Below are 16,605 nucleotides of genomic sequence, written 5' to 3'. Positions count from 1 at the left end.
CCAAATGCATGGCACGTTTTAGCTGAGTTCTACCTCCTCACTCAGCTGGATGCCACCATGTTGTCCAATGTCACCCAGCCTTTCCCCGTTCCTACCTCCATCTCTTCAACCTTTTTCTTCACTTTGCCTGGACTCTCCTCTCCTTCTTTCCCATTTCTGCCTATCAAGATCAGACGCATCCTTCACGGACGACCCTTCAAATGTGACCTGCCTTTGGCATTCAGGAGTGACGCCTACTTTCTCTGAACTGTGAATGATCCTTGCACTTTATTTCCACAACTTGTGAGGCACCTGACATTAGTGTTGTGTCCTCTGCTTTTGTACATGTCATCTCTCCTGATGAACTTTCCTGTGTCTCTTCCTGACACGTACAATTTACTTAATAGAATAGTTTCTGCGTAACTGAAAGCAATGATGAGTCAATCGATCAATCACGAATGTTTGCACCTGGCACAAGCACATGGAAAGCAATTCGGAAGTGACGGAATGATTGAAACAAAAAAAAAATGACAGCAAGGACACCTCCCATTTTGTGTGCTAATTTTTTAATGAACATCTTACAATCTTACAAATAATTGGCTATAGCTGTTTTACGGTACAATACAGTAGATCAGCTCCTTTCACTGTGTTCCCAATCAAACCATCCCCACAGGGGTGCTGACGCGCTTAATAGTGATCGAACAGAGTAAAGTGTCAAGTCCAACGCCTTGTAATGGAGGGAAGGAAAGGAGAGAATTAAGAACAGCTCTTTTCTTTCACCTACAAACTTGCCAGCTGCCCATTCTCCTCACTCTGTCCTCTCGTCTCTCTGATCAGAGGCTGTCACACTAATCAGCCAGGTCAACTAGTCCTGGGCAACCTGGGCACCAGAGTCCTAGCTAGTTACCAGGAAAAAGAGGAAGCAGAGAAATGATTTTGGGAACAAAGAAACAGATGAAAGGCCATCCGTGCCCCCCATGAGCGGGTAAGAGCAGCAGAATGCAAGCACGTGGAGCAAGTGTAAGCTGATATCCAAAGTCCTTCAACTTTATTAGTGACCCGAGGAGCTGAAAACACTAGGTCTCAGGGATAAGGACTGAAAGAACCTTATCTGTCTGTTAATGGCTGGAGCTGATGAAGGCTGGCTAAGCTTCAGGCTGAGGGGCTTTCCACACACCACAGAAACTGTCTGCTCACCTTTCCCGGGCAGTGGTGAATGGCGGGTATCACCAACAGAGAATGCAATATGTTGAAATGAAGTATGAAAAAGAAATGGTCCTGTTATGCCTGTGGAGAAACTGAGCGCAGACCCCCGCTGGCACAAATCACAGGCTCCATATTCTTGTGGGGAGGCTGCAGCCTTCCTGAGCTGGCTATGCCCACGATGCCCAGGGTAACGAGTCCACTGCCTCGGTCTCAGACGAGGCAGGATCCCCTACACAGAGCTTGACACCCTTCCAGGAATTTGGAAACTCCCCAGGAACACAATTTCACATCTTTTTTTTTTTTTTTTAAATGGAGAATCCAAACTTTTCCATTGCTCTTTCCATATGGAAGCCTACCAGAATCCCAGATATAAATATTTATTCTCTTCTTGGGGGCACTAAAAGTGAACTCAGTGAAGTTTGTAGCTCATCATGTCCCTTATGGCTGCAAAGAGAGAAGATGCAAGTTGTTCGGATGGGCAAACTCTGTTCTTTCCTTTCCCCAATAACTTTGCCACCCTCGTTGCATAGCCCCAAATATAAATATGTGTATATCCCCTTCCCCTTTTCATTCCATTCCAGAATACCAGTCTTTCCTACATGAAGTCTGGCTCAAGATAGTGGTAATAGTTCCTCTTCCTATTTGCAAGGCCACTGATTCAGTATTGATGGGAGTATAGACAACGTGTGATCAGAGCCAAAAGAGTGGACAGTCCAGAGAGGCGAAGGTGGCACTCTAAGTTTTGCCTGTTCTTGGCTTCCTTTGGAGAAGAAACTTGGAGGGAGACAAGCTTCCAGCCCTTCCCGAGATGATAAACGTGGATGTTGAACAAGAAATTGCCTCCTTACTCTCTTTCCCCAAGGCCTAATCCAGAAACTGTTGCTAAGAAATGCAACCACAGTAGCCCTTGTGCAAAAGAAGTAAGCCTGGGATGTAGAGGCAGGCTGACGTGCTCACGTGTGTACAGTCCATCGACTGAACAAGAAAGAATAACAAAATGGACCCTAAATAGTTGAAATTCTTCTCTCTCCCCACAGAGTGTCACCCTCGCTCCACGTGTTTCCATAGCTCACTCAAACCGAAATCTCTGGGTCATAGATGTGATCCGTCTCATTTGAATAGAATTTACCTGTTTCTGCGCTATTCCAAGGATCCCTTTGATCAGCTTTGGAGACTTGGAATGAGGCTGAGAGTCTCTGTGATGCATCTCATCCTTCTGTCCTGATTTACCCTGACCTCTCCCCTCTCTCTGCCTACTCTTCCATCTCCTCCCGCCTTTCCCTATGTCATTTCCATAACCTTTTCTTTCCTGGAAAATCAATAACTGGTCATGTGGCTGTGAATGACAGCCAGGATTGGGGACTCAGAAGGAGTGAGACCACGGGCCAAGTTCGAGGAATGTGTGAGTTGCTGTAATTCTGCTGATGCGAGAACGAGCCCTAATAGAAACTTGTTGACTGACTGGCTGGCAGAGAGCCACACTTGAAACAGCACATAGGGAAGTGCAGAAAATCCTGGGTCTCACCAACTCCAACTACGAGTTCCTAGAAGTGAGGAGAAGTTAATATATTCTTCTTGGATGGATCCTCAAGAACCATGGGCTAGCTGTGCTGTCACCAATGGGTACTCCCACCCAACTTTCCATCCCTCTTAGAATTATCATTCCAACCCCCCCCCATTGCCTCAAAGTGGGCCCAGCTTCCAGTTCATACAAAGATGATCAGCTGACACGTTAGCATAAAGAAGTCCATCTCATCTCTCTCTCTCCTTCTCCACTTCCCTCTTGACCTGTCAGTGCCCATCAGAGAAAGATGGCAGGGGGACTTGTCTTTCGGTCCTCAAACCCTCAAACCAAAAGCATTTATTTGGGATGTGAACTTCACAGCAGCATGTGTGGAACAATGGATACTTTTTAGCTTAGTAGACAGCAAAAAATATAATATATATATATAATATATTTATATAATTATGTTTAAATACTTATAAAGAATAACTAACCTCATTATTACTAAGGGAGACTACACAAAAGAAAGGGAGAGAGCCGGTTTCGAGTAGCTGAGCCCTGAAAGGTGGCAATTCATTCAAAATGGGTATGAAGAGAAGAGTGTCCCCGGCCCCTTCTCTTCTAGGATTTTGGTACTGATTTATAAGTCGGGTGGGGCTGAAGGGCTAGCAGGGTTCAGAGTCGGGAGGAAAGCAGGAGTTAAGGATGGGGCTGGAGAGAATATAAATGAGAGAGGAGAGTCCTTGTACACCTGTCATATTTCTCCTTCTACTTTTAATCAGCTGCCTCTTTGAAGAAACCTTTGCCCGTGATTCTTCCCTAATGGAGCTACCTGATGCAACAGCTGGCACCCATACACATCCTCCTGCCTTCTTTACAAGCTCCTTCATGCCCGTCCTCCTTCATTCCACGAACTTTCTCCTTCATTCCCCTGCTGTTTCCTTTTGTGGAGGCCTCTCTTTCTTACTGCCTCCAGGGCAGTGGCAGGAGGGCTGGATTCCACAGTTACTGATTTTCTTCCGCCTTGGGGTCTCGGCAGGTGCATTCATCCAGGTCACAGTCAGCAGCAAATGGGATGACCTGGAGGGGATCAAAGAACAGGGGAAATAATGCATTTTCGTGCCATGCGTCACCCTTTGCAACCAGGTGTCACTTTTCTTGGCTTGGTCCTGGAGAAGTGTGGGATTACGTGTTAATATCACAGCACTGAAATGGCCACTCAGTTCTCTCGCTTACTCACCGTGTGTGTCTTTAGGCAAAGTAAACCTTCTTTCATTCAGGTTCTTCACAGTTTATGAAGTGAGAAGGACAATAGTAACTACCCCAGGGGATGTTTGTGTGACTTCAATAAGATGATGGGTATAAAACACCCACTTCCAGGCACCTATGACTGCTGCTGCCACTACTGCTAATATTACCACTAATATCTGAAACGACTGCTGCTAATGTTTTCGCTGCTATTATGATTGTCACAAAATCCCTGTGAAGGAAGATGAATGTTGGTATTTTCTTGTCCCAGAGAAGGCCAAGAGAGGTTGGGTAACGTAACTACGAGTGATGGCAAACTATTTGAAAAACCACGGCTGTACAGGCTGGCTCTACGACTCCTGCTCCCTGGTGTTTTGGGGGCAATAAGATCATCTCTGCCATCTTCATAAACGTGAGGTTGTACCCTTCTTGAATCCAGGACACACTGTGGCTTCGTCAAACAATGCATCTTTCTACCCACTGGTCGTGGCTGGATTGCCTTCCTGCTATGTAATTACCCCTCCTTCACGCCAGAGATGGTCCAGAAAAAGCTCTCTACCTGCTTGCACGGCTATGCAACAGGTAAAAATACTTTGGGGATGTCAATAACTAACTTCAGAGAGATTTGGGCATTTGGGACACATGATGTAAAAGTGGCAGAGGTCCTGCCCTTTGAGCATGGGCAGTCGAATGAGAGAAAAACAGGTTATCTTTTAATAGTCCAAGTACATTGAAGAGATGGACGTGGTGATTGGGCACATGGGCTAGAGAATGGCTGGGGTTGTGTGGGGAAATGTCCCTGCATATTTTCACACATGAAGAAAAATGAGATTTTGGAGTCAATGGGGGATGAAGTGCCTTTTCCATCCTGATTCTCGTGTATGCCGGCCACAGTCACTGGAATCCATTAAAGACAAATCCGAGATTTGCTGGGTGAGAGACGGCGACGGGGAGAGAATTGCTTGCTTTCTTCCTAAGTGACCGTGCTTTCCGGAGTACAGAACTTGGACCAGTTACTTTCCACAAGTGAGAACAGGAACTAGCTGGCGTGACTTCTGACCCGCAATCCAAGCACATGGTCTGTTTCTCTCGGTTTGGGGATTTATGGGATTTTTTGAGCAAAGAGAGCCAAATTGAGTTGTGGGCTTTGAGCCCCTGAGTGGTCTGCGTTACGTAAATTTGCGTAAGTGGTGAGAACAGTGCCTGGTACATAGTGAGCCATCAGAAAATGGCAGCCATTCTCATCGGAGGTATTCAGGTCCGTGGAGAGGTGATCACATAGGTGTGACTTTACTCTAGAGACACGTCCATCGTCTGCCTATTTCTGATTCATCAAATTGGCCAACGTAGCATCTTTGGAGAACTTGGCTTTTTATCCACATTATTGCAATTTCAGCCTATTGAATTTTATAGGCTTAGCTGAAGCATATCTGCTACTTTAACAGAATCCCAGAGCAATTGGGATAAAGGGCATTGAGAAAAGGACTACTGTTAAGGACATGGTGCTCCAAGAAGTGCTTCAGGTAGTTTATGGCGGCCACTCAGCACCTGACTGCAGTATGCTTCTAATATACTTATAGGAGTAATTTCATTATGACGAATAATAATTGGATGTCACTTCATTGGTAATCCTGCTTCCCCAAGGAGTGGAGACTATTATTCCCTGCCTCCAGAGATGTTTCCTGGACAATGGTAAGTAGGTGTGAGTCTTTCAATCGCAAAAGCCATGGCTTTTCTAAAGGAGTTACTAGACTGCCGATTAAAGAACTAGTACTTTCCAAGAATCTGTCCTAAAAACCACTACCCTTAATCCTGTCACTTTAGAAACTCCAACGTTTGGTCATTATAATTCCCTCTTCTTGACCGTGGAATAGAAACCAATTGTGATACACCATGAAGGAGAGCTAGTCAAAGCCCCTGACTGTATTCCTGGAGGTCCCGCCCGCTACCCCTCCAGCCCCGCCAGCCCCCCCAGCCCAGGGGCGCCCACTTACCTTCTTGGAGGACAGTGTGGAAGAGCAGCAGTCACCCCCATCGTAATGGCAATAGGCCCGGTTGTTGATAGTGTCACACCAACCGTCTGCTTGGAAAGGCTGGCAAGGAGGTGGGAGTTCAGTGCCCGAGGCCAGCTTCACTGTACCTCACCCTGCTGCCCCTCTCACCCCCACCCCAACATAATTTGTGACACTCAAGAGATACTATGGAAGAGCACCCAAGGGGAAGGACACACTTGCCCTAACATTCTCAAGGAGTTGAAAAGTCTCAAGATAAGACCATTGGGCCTAAGGAATTGTCAAATTTCACCTGCAGCCCCTGCTCCTGGCCTACTCTGGGGTCCAGAATGGTTCATTTGCACTCCTTGATGGACGGTTTCATCTTCTTGCAATAATAGGCCCTTGGATCATATAGGTTTCAAAACAGCTTCACATAGTTTAAATCTTGATCATCAGAAAAAAACCTGTGCATCAGGCAGGCTTGGCTTTCAAAGTCCTATTTTCTCAGTGAGGAAACAGAGGTGCATAGAGATGACAAAAATTGCCCTTGGCCACCCGGCTCGGGTCAAGCAGAGCTTGGCCTTAGAAGTCATGTATCTTAGCTTTTGGCTGATTCTCACCAATTAAGGATCATAATTTCTACCCCTTCTGCTGGTGCTTGTACTTATAGCTAGACCCTAGTGATTCTGGGTGCTCTGAAGGCTCAAATGATGTCTGTCCAGACTGCAGTGGTCCTAGGATTTGGGAGGCCAGTTCTGGAGCAGACAGAGTCCCCCATGTATGCCCACCTCTGCACACACAGCAGCTAGACACAGGGTTAGAGCAGAGCAAGCTAAACTGTTTCTTTCCATCTACTCCTGTTACTGCTGCAAGTTAACGGGAACCAAAATGGGAAAGGGGCCCAGACCAAACCAGAGTTAATGGAGTGTTTCACCCCAAAATGGAATGCATGATAAGAATAGCAACAAGCGGTTAAAAAATAGCTCAGCAGCCCAATGCATTGTTTCTCTAGAACCACTCCTGGCGGGAAACAGTGACCCCAGCATCCTGGAAGGTACATCAGCCAGCCCACCTACTCAATCACATTCGCTGCTCCCCATCTTGAGCAGATGCCCAACTGCAAAGCCTCAGAAACATCTCGTGGTCGGACTCCTTAGACCACAAGACTCAACAGACTCTTGAGTTCTGAGGCCACCTTTCCGAGTCCATGTTCAAATCACTTTTTCTCCCCCACGCTTCTTGAATATCAGCTAGAAGGACTGTTCCCTATTTCTGCTGTCCTTTGATGAGCTAGATCACTAAACTCAAGAAATGGCCATTAAATAATTTTCGGCACTTGCGTTACATCAGAACAGGCTCATCCAAGATATTACTTCAGTGTTTTGATTTACTCTATGGGGTCCTGAGGTCATTTGAACATCATTCCAGATGTGTACCAGTTTGCCAATCACTGAAAAGCTGCTACTTGTGGGGTGGAACTCCACAGCTGTCACACAGCTGCACAACGTCAGTTGAGAGCAGGAAGTGAAAATGAATTCTGTTTTCAACACTGGCCTCACTGGGATGAAAGACAAAGAGCCCGAGATGAGCATTTGTCTTTAACACTGGAGCCAGTTCCCCTGGCTCAGAGAACTTGGAATAACTACACAATCAGGACTTGGGTCCACCACTGCAGCCAAATATTAAGGCTCAAAATACAACTGGCTGCATCCTTAACACCTTTCGATGCTCTTGGGCCCTGCTGCGATTCCCCGGAGTTTTCTTTTTCTGTTTCAAGTGTTTGGAGCGTATTTCCTCATCTAACATGGCATCTGTTCCCTTTTCCTCCAACCCCGACTGACTCATTGGCAAAGCTTAATCTGTTCCTTCTTTCTTTTTCATGCAATTGTCTATAAAAATCCAAAGACCACCCAAAATTCTTTCCCTACATATATATACGTCTGGTTCCAGTACGGAGGATTAAAGGAAGAGCTAAGGAAGATCTTTCTTTTCATAAGAACACCTTAAACATTTGAATGGATTAATAAAAAAAAATTAAAAATACTGGGGAAGTTATCTTTCCAAAGTCCTCTCCAAGGATGGCTTCTCTTGGCGAGAACATTAGGGAAGATACCTTGGAAAAGCAGAAATGGTCTAGGCGACCAGTGGGCCCTGTGATAGGCAGTCTGGGACCACCCACCTATTTTCACTTTCTCTGGGTCTCACTGAACTTCTATTGTATAGTGCAGACATGATTTCTAGAAGTTGCTTCTTTTCTGCTCTTAAAAGGTCATCTGGGAAGAGAAGGGGAGTTATAAAAAGGAGCAGAAATACAGAGAAAAGGTTGAAAAGACCTAAGTCTTTAATTTACTATATACCTATTAGAATTAATTGCTCCTCCTCCAACCTGCCAAAAACAACTTCTCCACCCTAAACAAACAGAGGCTCCTATGGCAACCGGCTCCTGGGAAGCTTGACAGCTTGAGCCCAAAATTACAATGGAAAAACTAGGGAGGGAAAAATGACTAATTGATCCAACGTTTTGTAAGCCTCTGAAGACTGGAGGGCAACTAGGAGATCTAAATCTCAGTAACTGACAGGTGTCAGATTTGGGATGTCACTCTTCCCCTCGGGAAATTTCCCAAGGGAGCGTATGAGGTGGGGTTTCTCTGTACCGTGTGACCGTGACCGTGGGTGACACGCTACCCACACGATACCTTATTTATCCTGTAACATCAGAGAACGAAGGGTGTTTCTCAAATACCTGAACCCTGTTCCTTTCGGAGCTACTTTTTCATTTTCATTTTAACCGTTTTGACGAAAGAATACAACCTTGATAAAATGCCTATTTCCCTGCCTTTTGATGACTTCCAGAATACAAAGTCACCAACCTGAACACTTCATTGTTACTTACAGGGAAGCTCAGTGCATTGGGCCATTTATTTACCCTTCACTAGATGAGATTCATCCAACACACCCGCACACACACACACCCTCATGTGTCATTTATCTTGGAGCCAGCATCAAGCTTCTTAGAATTATACTTAAATAGCTAAATCTGAAAGGGTCTGGGTTACTCGTCTTACGACATATGAGCTTGAATGTACCTATTCTAAGTGTCACAGGAAGGCATGTCTTGCCACCCTCTCCACGCCAGCTGTGTTCCAGGTAGTTGAGGTGGCCCAATAAATGGCTTCATGTAAGTGATGGAGTACGAAGAGGAAGGGCTGCCAGCCTATCCTACCTCCTCTACTTTGGAAACTTCTCAAAAGTAAAGATAATTTCTTGATGTCGGGTCATCTGGTGATATTTTCTGTTGAAGGCTCTTTGGGGGAGCTAGAGATAGAGGTGGTGGGCCTGTCTGTTGTCTGCGGATGTTGTCATTCATTCAATCAGTTGACATTGTTTATTCCCCACCTACATGTGCCAGGCATATAGGGACATGTAAATGAATAAGTCAAACACGGCTCTAGCCCTCGAGAGAGAAGGGGGCTGATCTCTCGTGTGATGAGAGGCCACACATATATGGGCTCAGGAGAGAAGAGCCTAGTCCAGATTTCTGGGGTTGAAGCTCTTCTCCCCTGAGCTTCCAGGGGCTCACTGCTAAAGCTAGCCACCGGGAAGGAGAGTTTAGGATGACTGAGGGAGGAAGAGGAGCCAGAGGAAACTGTGTAAGGGGAAGAAGAAAGGGAAACGGGGGGGGGGGGGGGTGGTCCCCGGCTGCCCATCACAGGGCCTGCCCTCAGGAAGCGCTCCATCAACTCCGGCTGACTGGCTGGATAATCCCTCCACTACTCGAATCAGATGAAGAACACTTCTCTTGGACAGCTTGCAACAGAACGCATGACGGCATTGATGTTTTAGAAAGGTTAGTACAGACTTCTAGCCTACGGGATGGGCATCTCAGTCAGAAGTGAGACCCCCATAGGGAAGGCACTGGCCAGAATCCTGATTTATTGTCTCGAGGAGGGTTTTAGACCAGGAGAAGATATAAATACGTTTTTGCCGAATGCCTGACACATTTTCTTTCTCCCCATCATTTCCCATCGGTCCCCTCCAGTTATGTGAATGATAAATCGGACTGCACCTGTTTCTAACATACTGGTTAGGTTGCACCAGGCCCAAAAGAAGCCCTTTTTCCAGGGCTGAATGGTAACCTCTGGCCTGATTCTCGTTCTCCTTTCATGGCGTGGGGCTGCCTACTGTGTCCGTGCTGTTGGGCTTCTCCATGAGGACTCTTAGGGTCTCAGGGGCAAAACTTGGGAGGCCTTTGAGGCCCCCTCAGGGACCCTGACGACCAGAACACATTTGCTATGTTTCTCAGGGCCATACACATGAAATTCTCAGGCTAGATGGAGGCTTGAAGACCACTGAGCACAAAACTCTCATTTTACTGACGACGAAATGGAGCCGTAATAGGTGAAACGTCTTGCTTGCAAGGCTAGTCAGTGGCCGCCCTGGGAACGGAGCCCACATTTCTTGATTCTCGATCTGATGCTCCTGCTACTTTACCAGGCCACCATGACGTAATGGTCCCATTAATTTATGGGGAATGCTGGGTAACATAAGTTTCTTTGGCACCTCTATAAAAAGGGCTTAGCACTAATAGTGAAGTAAACCCAGAGATCCAACACAGAGACGAAGAAAAGGTCATATATATCATCTCAACCCCCCTGGGTCCCCACAGCTTCACTTCTGTTTCTCTGAAGCTACCAGGCACTATAGCTCCTTCTGGTCCTAGGGCTTGGTCGGCCCGTGTTTCCCTACAGGCTGACTTCCCCTGGAGGGAGCAGCACCAAGCTTCCATCCTATCAGCAGATGCCTGAAACCCAGAAACATTTATTTCTGGCCCAAGAATGTTAAAGCCAGGAGTTTTTTCTGCTCACTGCAGTCATCTGAGGGAAGAGGAAATGAACTCATCCCACTCTCCAGTGTTCACCCCTTGGGGTGGGAGGTGCCAAGGATCTCACATTTGTGGGTTTGAGACAGTCTTCTCGGAAAATGTAAGATTAAAATAGGCAGATACTCTGAGATGGATTGAGCAGAAAGAGTTTCTTAGATATAGTCTCATCTGGAAAATCTCCTCCGGCTTCCTGGACCCAGAGAGCTAGCCCTGTCTCTGCGTTACTATGGGACACGTGATCCATATATGGATGTGACAGGACTTAACACTCTGAGAGTGTGACCAAGGGCTCAGGGTCTAAAACTCTATTTAGTCCCAGAGACTAGTTCAGTGCCAGAGGCGTGCTAGGTTCTCAACAAATAAATCTGATGATGGCCAACTACATTTCCTTAGCATACTTAATGACCAGATCCTTCCTTTTTATTATTCCTCTACTCTAGAAAATTTACTAGGCATGTTGCTTTACAATAATCACATAACTTAGACACAGGTGGAACTTCTTTGGGCATGTAGTCCTTTTCTGTTTCTTTTCTTAATATAAACACTAAAGACAGACACTGGAATTGAAATAGATTATACGTGTATATATACATATAACCTACTGCATGGACTTGAAATAGATTATATATGTATATGTACATATAATCTGTTTCAATATTCTACTAGGTGTAGTGTTGGTATACATTCATTTCTGAGTAGGAACAGATAGTAGAATATACTACCTAAACATTCTCCTTCCATAGTAACCCAAAAATTATTGGATCAAATTTAGCGATATCCTCTCAGTTCTACAGCTGGGATAATAGGAAAAGAAAGAAAACCACCAGGGGCCAAAACACAAAAAAGAAGCTGAAAACCAGAGCAGACAAAGAAGGCACTGAAACCACGGCTGTCCTAGAAATGTTTGCCCATATCTGTAATAGGTGTCTGGGTGTTAACAGCTGACCAGGAATAGGGGCCCAGGTCTGGGGCCTTTGCAAGGTGGGGGACTTTGAAGTGACTCTGAAAGTATTTTAACACGACTGCCTTTGTGAGGGCAGCTATGCAATGACATAGTCACGCGATGATGCTACCCAGGTATATTGACTCACTTGGAACCACGAGGTTTGCTTCCGCCTAACAGCCCTGAAGTCTCCACGATTCAAACCCAGGCTTTGGCAAAGCACGAATCACTAAGATAGGAAGGACCTACCGAATTACCAGCTACCGGTTGAAACTGCAGAGAGTACTCTCTTGAAGGCCAAGGGTCTACTCTACAAACAACAGATAGGCAAGACGTAGGTGAAAGAAAGGCAATGGTGGCACACATTCTGTTGGGTGGGCAGAAGGAAGCAGCCTTGTTTGGTGACCCCAAGAGAGGGATCAGGATTTGGGGTCTAGTCTGGTGGTCTATTGTGCTTTACTGGTCCATATGAGGTCATATAGTTTCCGTGTAGGGCTTCAAATCTCTGCCTGTGCAAGCCACCAGGCCCTCAAAGAAAGAAAAACAAATGTGTACTTTTACAGAGTCTGAATGAAAGAGAAGCCTGGTTATAACCAGCTTATTTTATCTGACAGCAAAACCAACGCACAGTCTCAGAACAGGTATCACCAAGGAGTGCAAAAATAAAATCTCTTCTGAGAGAAATAGTTGGAACCAATTGAGATGGAAAAAGAAAAGCAAACAGAATAAGGTCAAATGACTTCTTTGACCCAGAATATTTTCATCTGCTTCAAGGTACCCAGAGCTTAATAGCTCCTGCCCAGGAAAATGATTAGGGCTGTGCAGTATGGTGACTAAGGGCATGGGGTATGGTGTTAGGTAAACCTATGCCCAGATCACAGCTCTGCCCCTTACCTACTATTTGACGCCGAGCGAGTTACTGGCTTCTTTAAGCAGCAGTGTCCTCGTTCGTGAATGAGAATAACACCTACCTTGTAGGGTGGTTGTAAGGAATAAATGAGCAAATAGAGGTAAAATGCTTAACACAGAACCCGCCCACAGTATGCACTCAATGAATCCTGGTTGTGTGAAGGTGTTAGGAACACAGCCTTTGCTTCTGCAGGTGTGGGTCGATGTCTGAGTTCCAGCCACAGAGAGTCTGGTTAGAAAAACTTCAAGATTCTGCCACCAACACTTTAGAGCCAAAGCCATGGAAGCTGCTGTCCCTGTGAGCCTCCTGCCCCATTCATTTGCACCAGAAATACGTCCCTCTAAGTCATGAGGGAGAGTCAAGTGACAAGGGAAATGGGTCTGGAACTCATCAAAACAGAGGAAGAACGGCCTGACTGGCTTCTGGAAAGTAGGGCTCTCCTCAAAACCATCGTGGTGACGGGTGTCTCAGCCTCTGAAAAACCCCAAACCATCCCTGACAGCTCTTCCCTGACGTGCACCACAGGCAAACAGGAAGGTGAGAAGACTCTCTGTGACTTGCTGTTCAGCCAAAACTAACCTGCTAGCAGCCCCTTTCGTGCACAGCAGAGTCACCACCTCACTTACAGACAGACACCAACCTGCTTCCCCACGGAGCCTCTCGTCTTAGCCCAACATGGCCCGGGAGCTTCTCATCCACCTCCACAGTGGGTGTGGGGTGGGGGTGGGGGGAGTTAGAGCCCCGAAAGGTGAAGATGGGCCGGGGAGTATTCACGTAGAGTCTGCATTTGTCTGCCAGAACAACATCTGCTCAAAGTTAGAGGCCAGCTTCTGAAGAGACAGCCAGGAGAAGAGAACATTCTTCCACAGGTCCTTGTCACACGATCTTAGGGGGCTTAAAAATAAAATGGCACAGCCCTCCTGCAAACCTGTGACCTGGCCTGTAGAGAAATGCTACTGCTACTGAAGGGAGTGTGTCCCTGGCCCTCCTGCGACCCAGAGGTCTCGCCTAGGGTAAGACCCTGGCCCTCTCTCCCCCAACCCTTACCAAATCTGCACGATGCTGTGACAGCATCCACTCCCTGCCACCACCTGATTTAGTCCCCAAATCTCCATAACCACTTATGAGGTCAGTGCCTGGCCCCTCGGTATCAAACCAAACCCCAACTTCATGTCCTTAACAAACAAAAATCCTAAAACCGTTTTTCTCCTCTTCCATCAGTCTCACTCGCATCCTCCATGCTTTCCGTTTCCTCCGGAGCCACCGGTCCTGCGGGGTCGGCTAGTGTAGATTTTATGCCAGCGATTCCCAACGGTTTTGCTATCAAACTCTGATTTCATGGCAGGGCCGTCCTCCCTCCTTCCCAACCAGACAGGGCCCCTGCCCAAGATGCTGTCTGGTGACCTTGGCAGCAGTGCTCCAGGTGTCCTGACTGCTGGCTCCCTGGCATACTCATGTTTATGATGTAGCAGCGTCTGTGCTCGGGCTCCCAGCAAGAACTGACAATGACGTGCTGTCAGGCCTCATTCATGTCTCCCTTGCGAAGCTGGTGGGCCCATTCATTCTCACGATTTGGTTTTTGTTGTTTTCATGGCGGGCGTGGTCCAGGTGGCTGGCAAGGTCTCCTGCCACAGTTTGTTGCATGGCACTTGGCTGTCTTCTTTCAAACAGGAATGGATTAACAATTGTTTGTTCCAGGAGTTGTCTGCCTTCTCTCCAGCTAAGTGTTCACCTACTTAGCTCCAGCTAAGAGCTCACCTACTGTGTTTCAAGGTCAGAAATAGAAACTTTGAACACAAGAGGCTTGAACTCGGGAAGGGACATGGGGACAGGCCCACTTTCGCGTTGTTCCCTTTGCCACCCTGACCCCTTCCCTCAGGCCCCTGTATCAGCACAATGCCTGACACACCAGAGTAGGTGCTTGGCAGACAGCTGGTGAGTGGCCCTCATAGATCCCGATCAACTTTATGAACTACGAAGGCGGAATGGTTTTTCTTTCCATTCCTCTTGCTCTTCCTCTAAGATAAGGCACATTTTCTCTATCTTGTTCCCTGGCCTCCCCAGGTATCTGCTCTATCAATTACTCTCTCTAAAACATCACCTGAAAATAGCTTAGGACGACCTTCCAGGTAGAGGTGCGCTAACTGTGAATTCTTACAGAACCAAACTTCAAGATTCAGAAGAATGAAATAGCAACATTTCAGGCCACTGCAGGCACCTTGCCACTCTGGAGGTGGCCATCACGCAGCCCCTCCGCTCTTGGCCCTCTGCCAGCTGTTATGTTAAGACCACGCCCCACATGACACCCACATGCTGTTCAAGGGCTCACACAGCTCTGGGAGGTGAAGGAGGCGTCAGAGGTGGAAAACCTGCAGCTGGGGGACAGGGGTAGAAAGGTACGTGCATCCCGGAAGAAGGCCCAGGGCAGACTGGGGTTCCTGCTCTGACTGGGAGCCTTTTCCTCCCTCTGTCTCTCGGTTCCTTAGCCAGGCTGCAGTTCATGGGAGGCTGAGGCAGGCCTGAGCTGGCCATGGGATGGAGGCACCACCGCAGCCTCTGCAAGGCGCGCTCACCCCCCAGCCCGCGGCCCCACCACATGCATTCATGCCAGGTAGCTCGGCATTTCTTGGCTGCCCATGCCTGCCCGTGGAAGATGACCGGGAATGCAGACTGTGGGAGGGAACGACAATATTCATTGTTTGGATTAAATATTTTTCTTGGCCCTCCTGCTGTTTGCTGAGCATCCTGTTTTTTTTTTTCTGTCCCACTCTCTCTCATGCCTTCCCTCCTTCCTTCCTCCATCGCCCCCTCTCTCTCTTTCTCCCTCTCTTCCTCAGCAATCAAGCACACTGAGAGAAATTTTGAGGAGAAAGCAGAGACTCCTAGGGTGGGAAGACCCGCTTTAGGAAATCAAAGTGGTTGGCAAAGCCTTCTGTCATTCTGATACCACACCCAGCTCGTCACAAAGACTTCACTTTGGGGTTAAACTAAATCCACACACTGCTTTGGATCTTCGTAAGTGTCCAATGGCAGGGTATAAATGCACAGCAATTGTCTTGTCCCGTTTTCTTTCTTTCACATATATGTAATATGTATGTATGTATATGTATGCACACACACATAAATATGGCTCATGTATGATATAGATACATATACTTTTCATATATAAAATTTATATTACAGACATATAACATTAAAATATGTGCTTTTATTTTATACAGACACACACATACATATATATATAATTTCTCTAGAAGCTCCAGGCATAAAGAATGAACCTAAAGTAAACCAGTTTTACAAACTACAAACGATCACATAGGAGCAAGACACTATTTTCATTTATATATGGCATTTGCTGTACGTAAGGCTCTGTACTACAAGGTTGCACTCAAGACCTTGTGGAAGCCTCACAATAACCCACTGAGGTACGTGTTATTGTCATGCCCATTTTACAGATGAAAAAACCAAGGACCAGAGCTGTAAGGAATCTGCCTGCAGAAAAGATGTAGAGACACCGTCTGATGCCCAGGCCTGCGCTGTAACCATCCTGATGGGTCCACGCTGCCTTCAGCATTATCGTCATCTAATAATGGCATCTCCCTCGCCACTTCTCAATACTGCACACCTGGTCCAATCCCTCACCAAAACTACGGGCATGAAGTAGCCACTTTCCATCTGAGGAAAAGTCAGTGTCACAGAAATCCAGGAGAGATGTACCATCTAGGATATTTAACTTCAAAACATACCCTATGAGCCAGGCATGGGGCTAGTCGCTGGAATCCTGGGATCTCTGATCGACACACAGTGCATCCCCATGTACAAGGCAGCACAGTAGGTTCTATGCATCACAGTCTTCGCCTTACAAGAAGCTTTGCTGCCATCAGCACTGAATGAGGCCGAATCCGAATAGCATCTGAGACAATAGGAAAGAAACCACAA

The 16,605-nt window shown here is 46.8% G+C and overlaps 1 protein-coding gene across 1 annotated transcript in view; it reads right to left on the bottom strand.

Annotated features, from left to right (window-relative positions):
• Positions 1 to 2,803: 2,803 nt before the first annotated feature.
• The window catches only part of PAPPA2 (pappalysin 2), a 220,107-nt gene continuing 206,305 nt past the window's right edge, over positions 2,804 to 16,605 (bottom strand). Inside the window, 2 exon segments of the mRNA XM_033092004.1 lie at positions 2,804 to 3,769; positions 5,932 to 6,030. Coding sequence (XP_032947895.1) covers positions 3,695 to 3,769; positions 5,932 to 6,030 — 174 coding nt within the window. The 3' untranslated portion in view covers positions 2,804 to 3,694.

This window comes from Rhinolophus ferrumequinum, chromosome 22 (genome assembly GCF_004115265.2).
Source record: "Rhinolophus ferrumequinum isolate MPI-CBG mRhiFer1 chromosome 22, mRhiFer1_v1.p, whole genome shotgun sequence".
NCBI classification, from domain to species: Eukaryota; Metazoa; Chordata; class Mammalia; order Chiroptera; family Rhinolophidae; genus Rhinolophus; species Rhinolophus ferrumequinum.
Note: the sequence above shows the minus strand (reverse complement) of the source record. Positions and strands in the feature narration are given on the sequence as shown.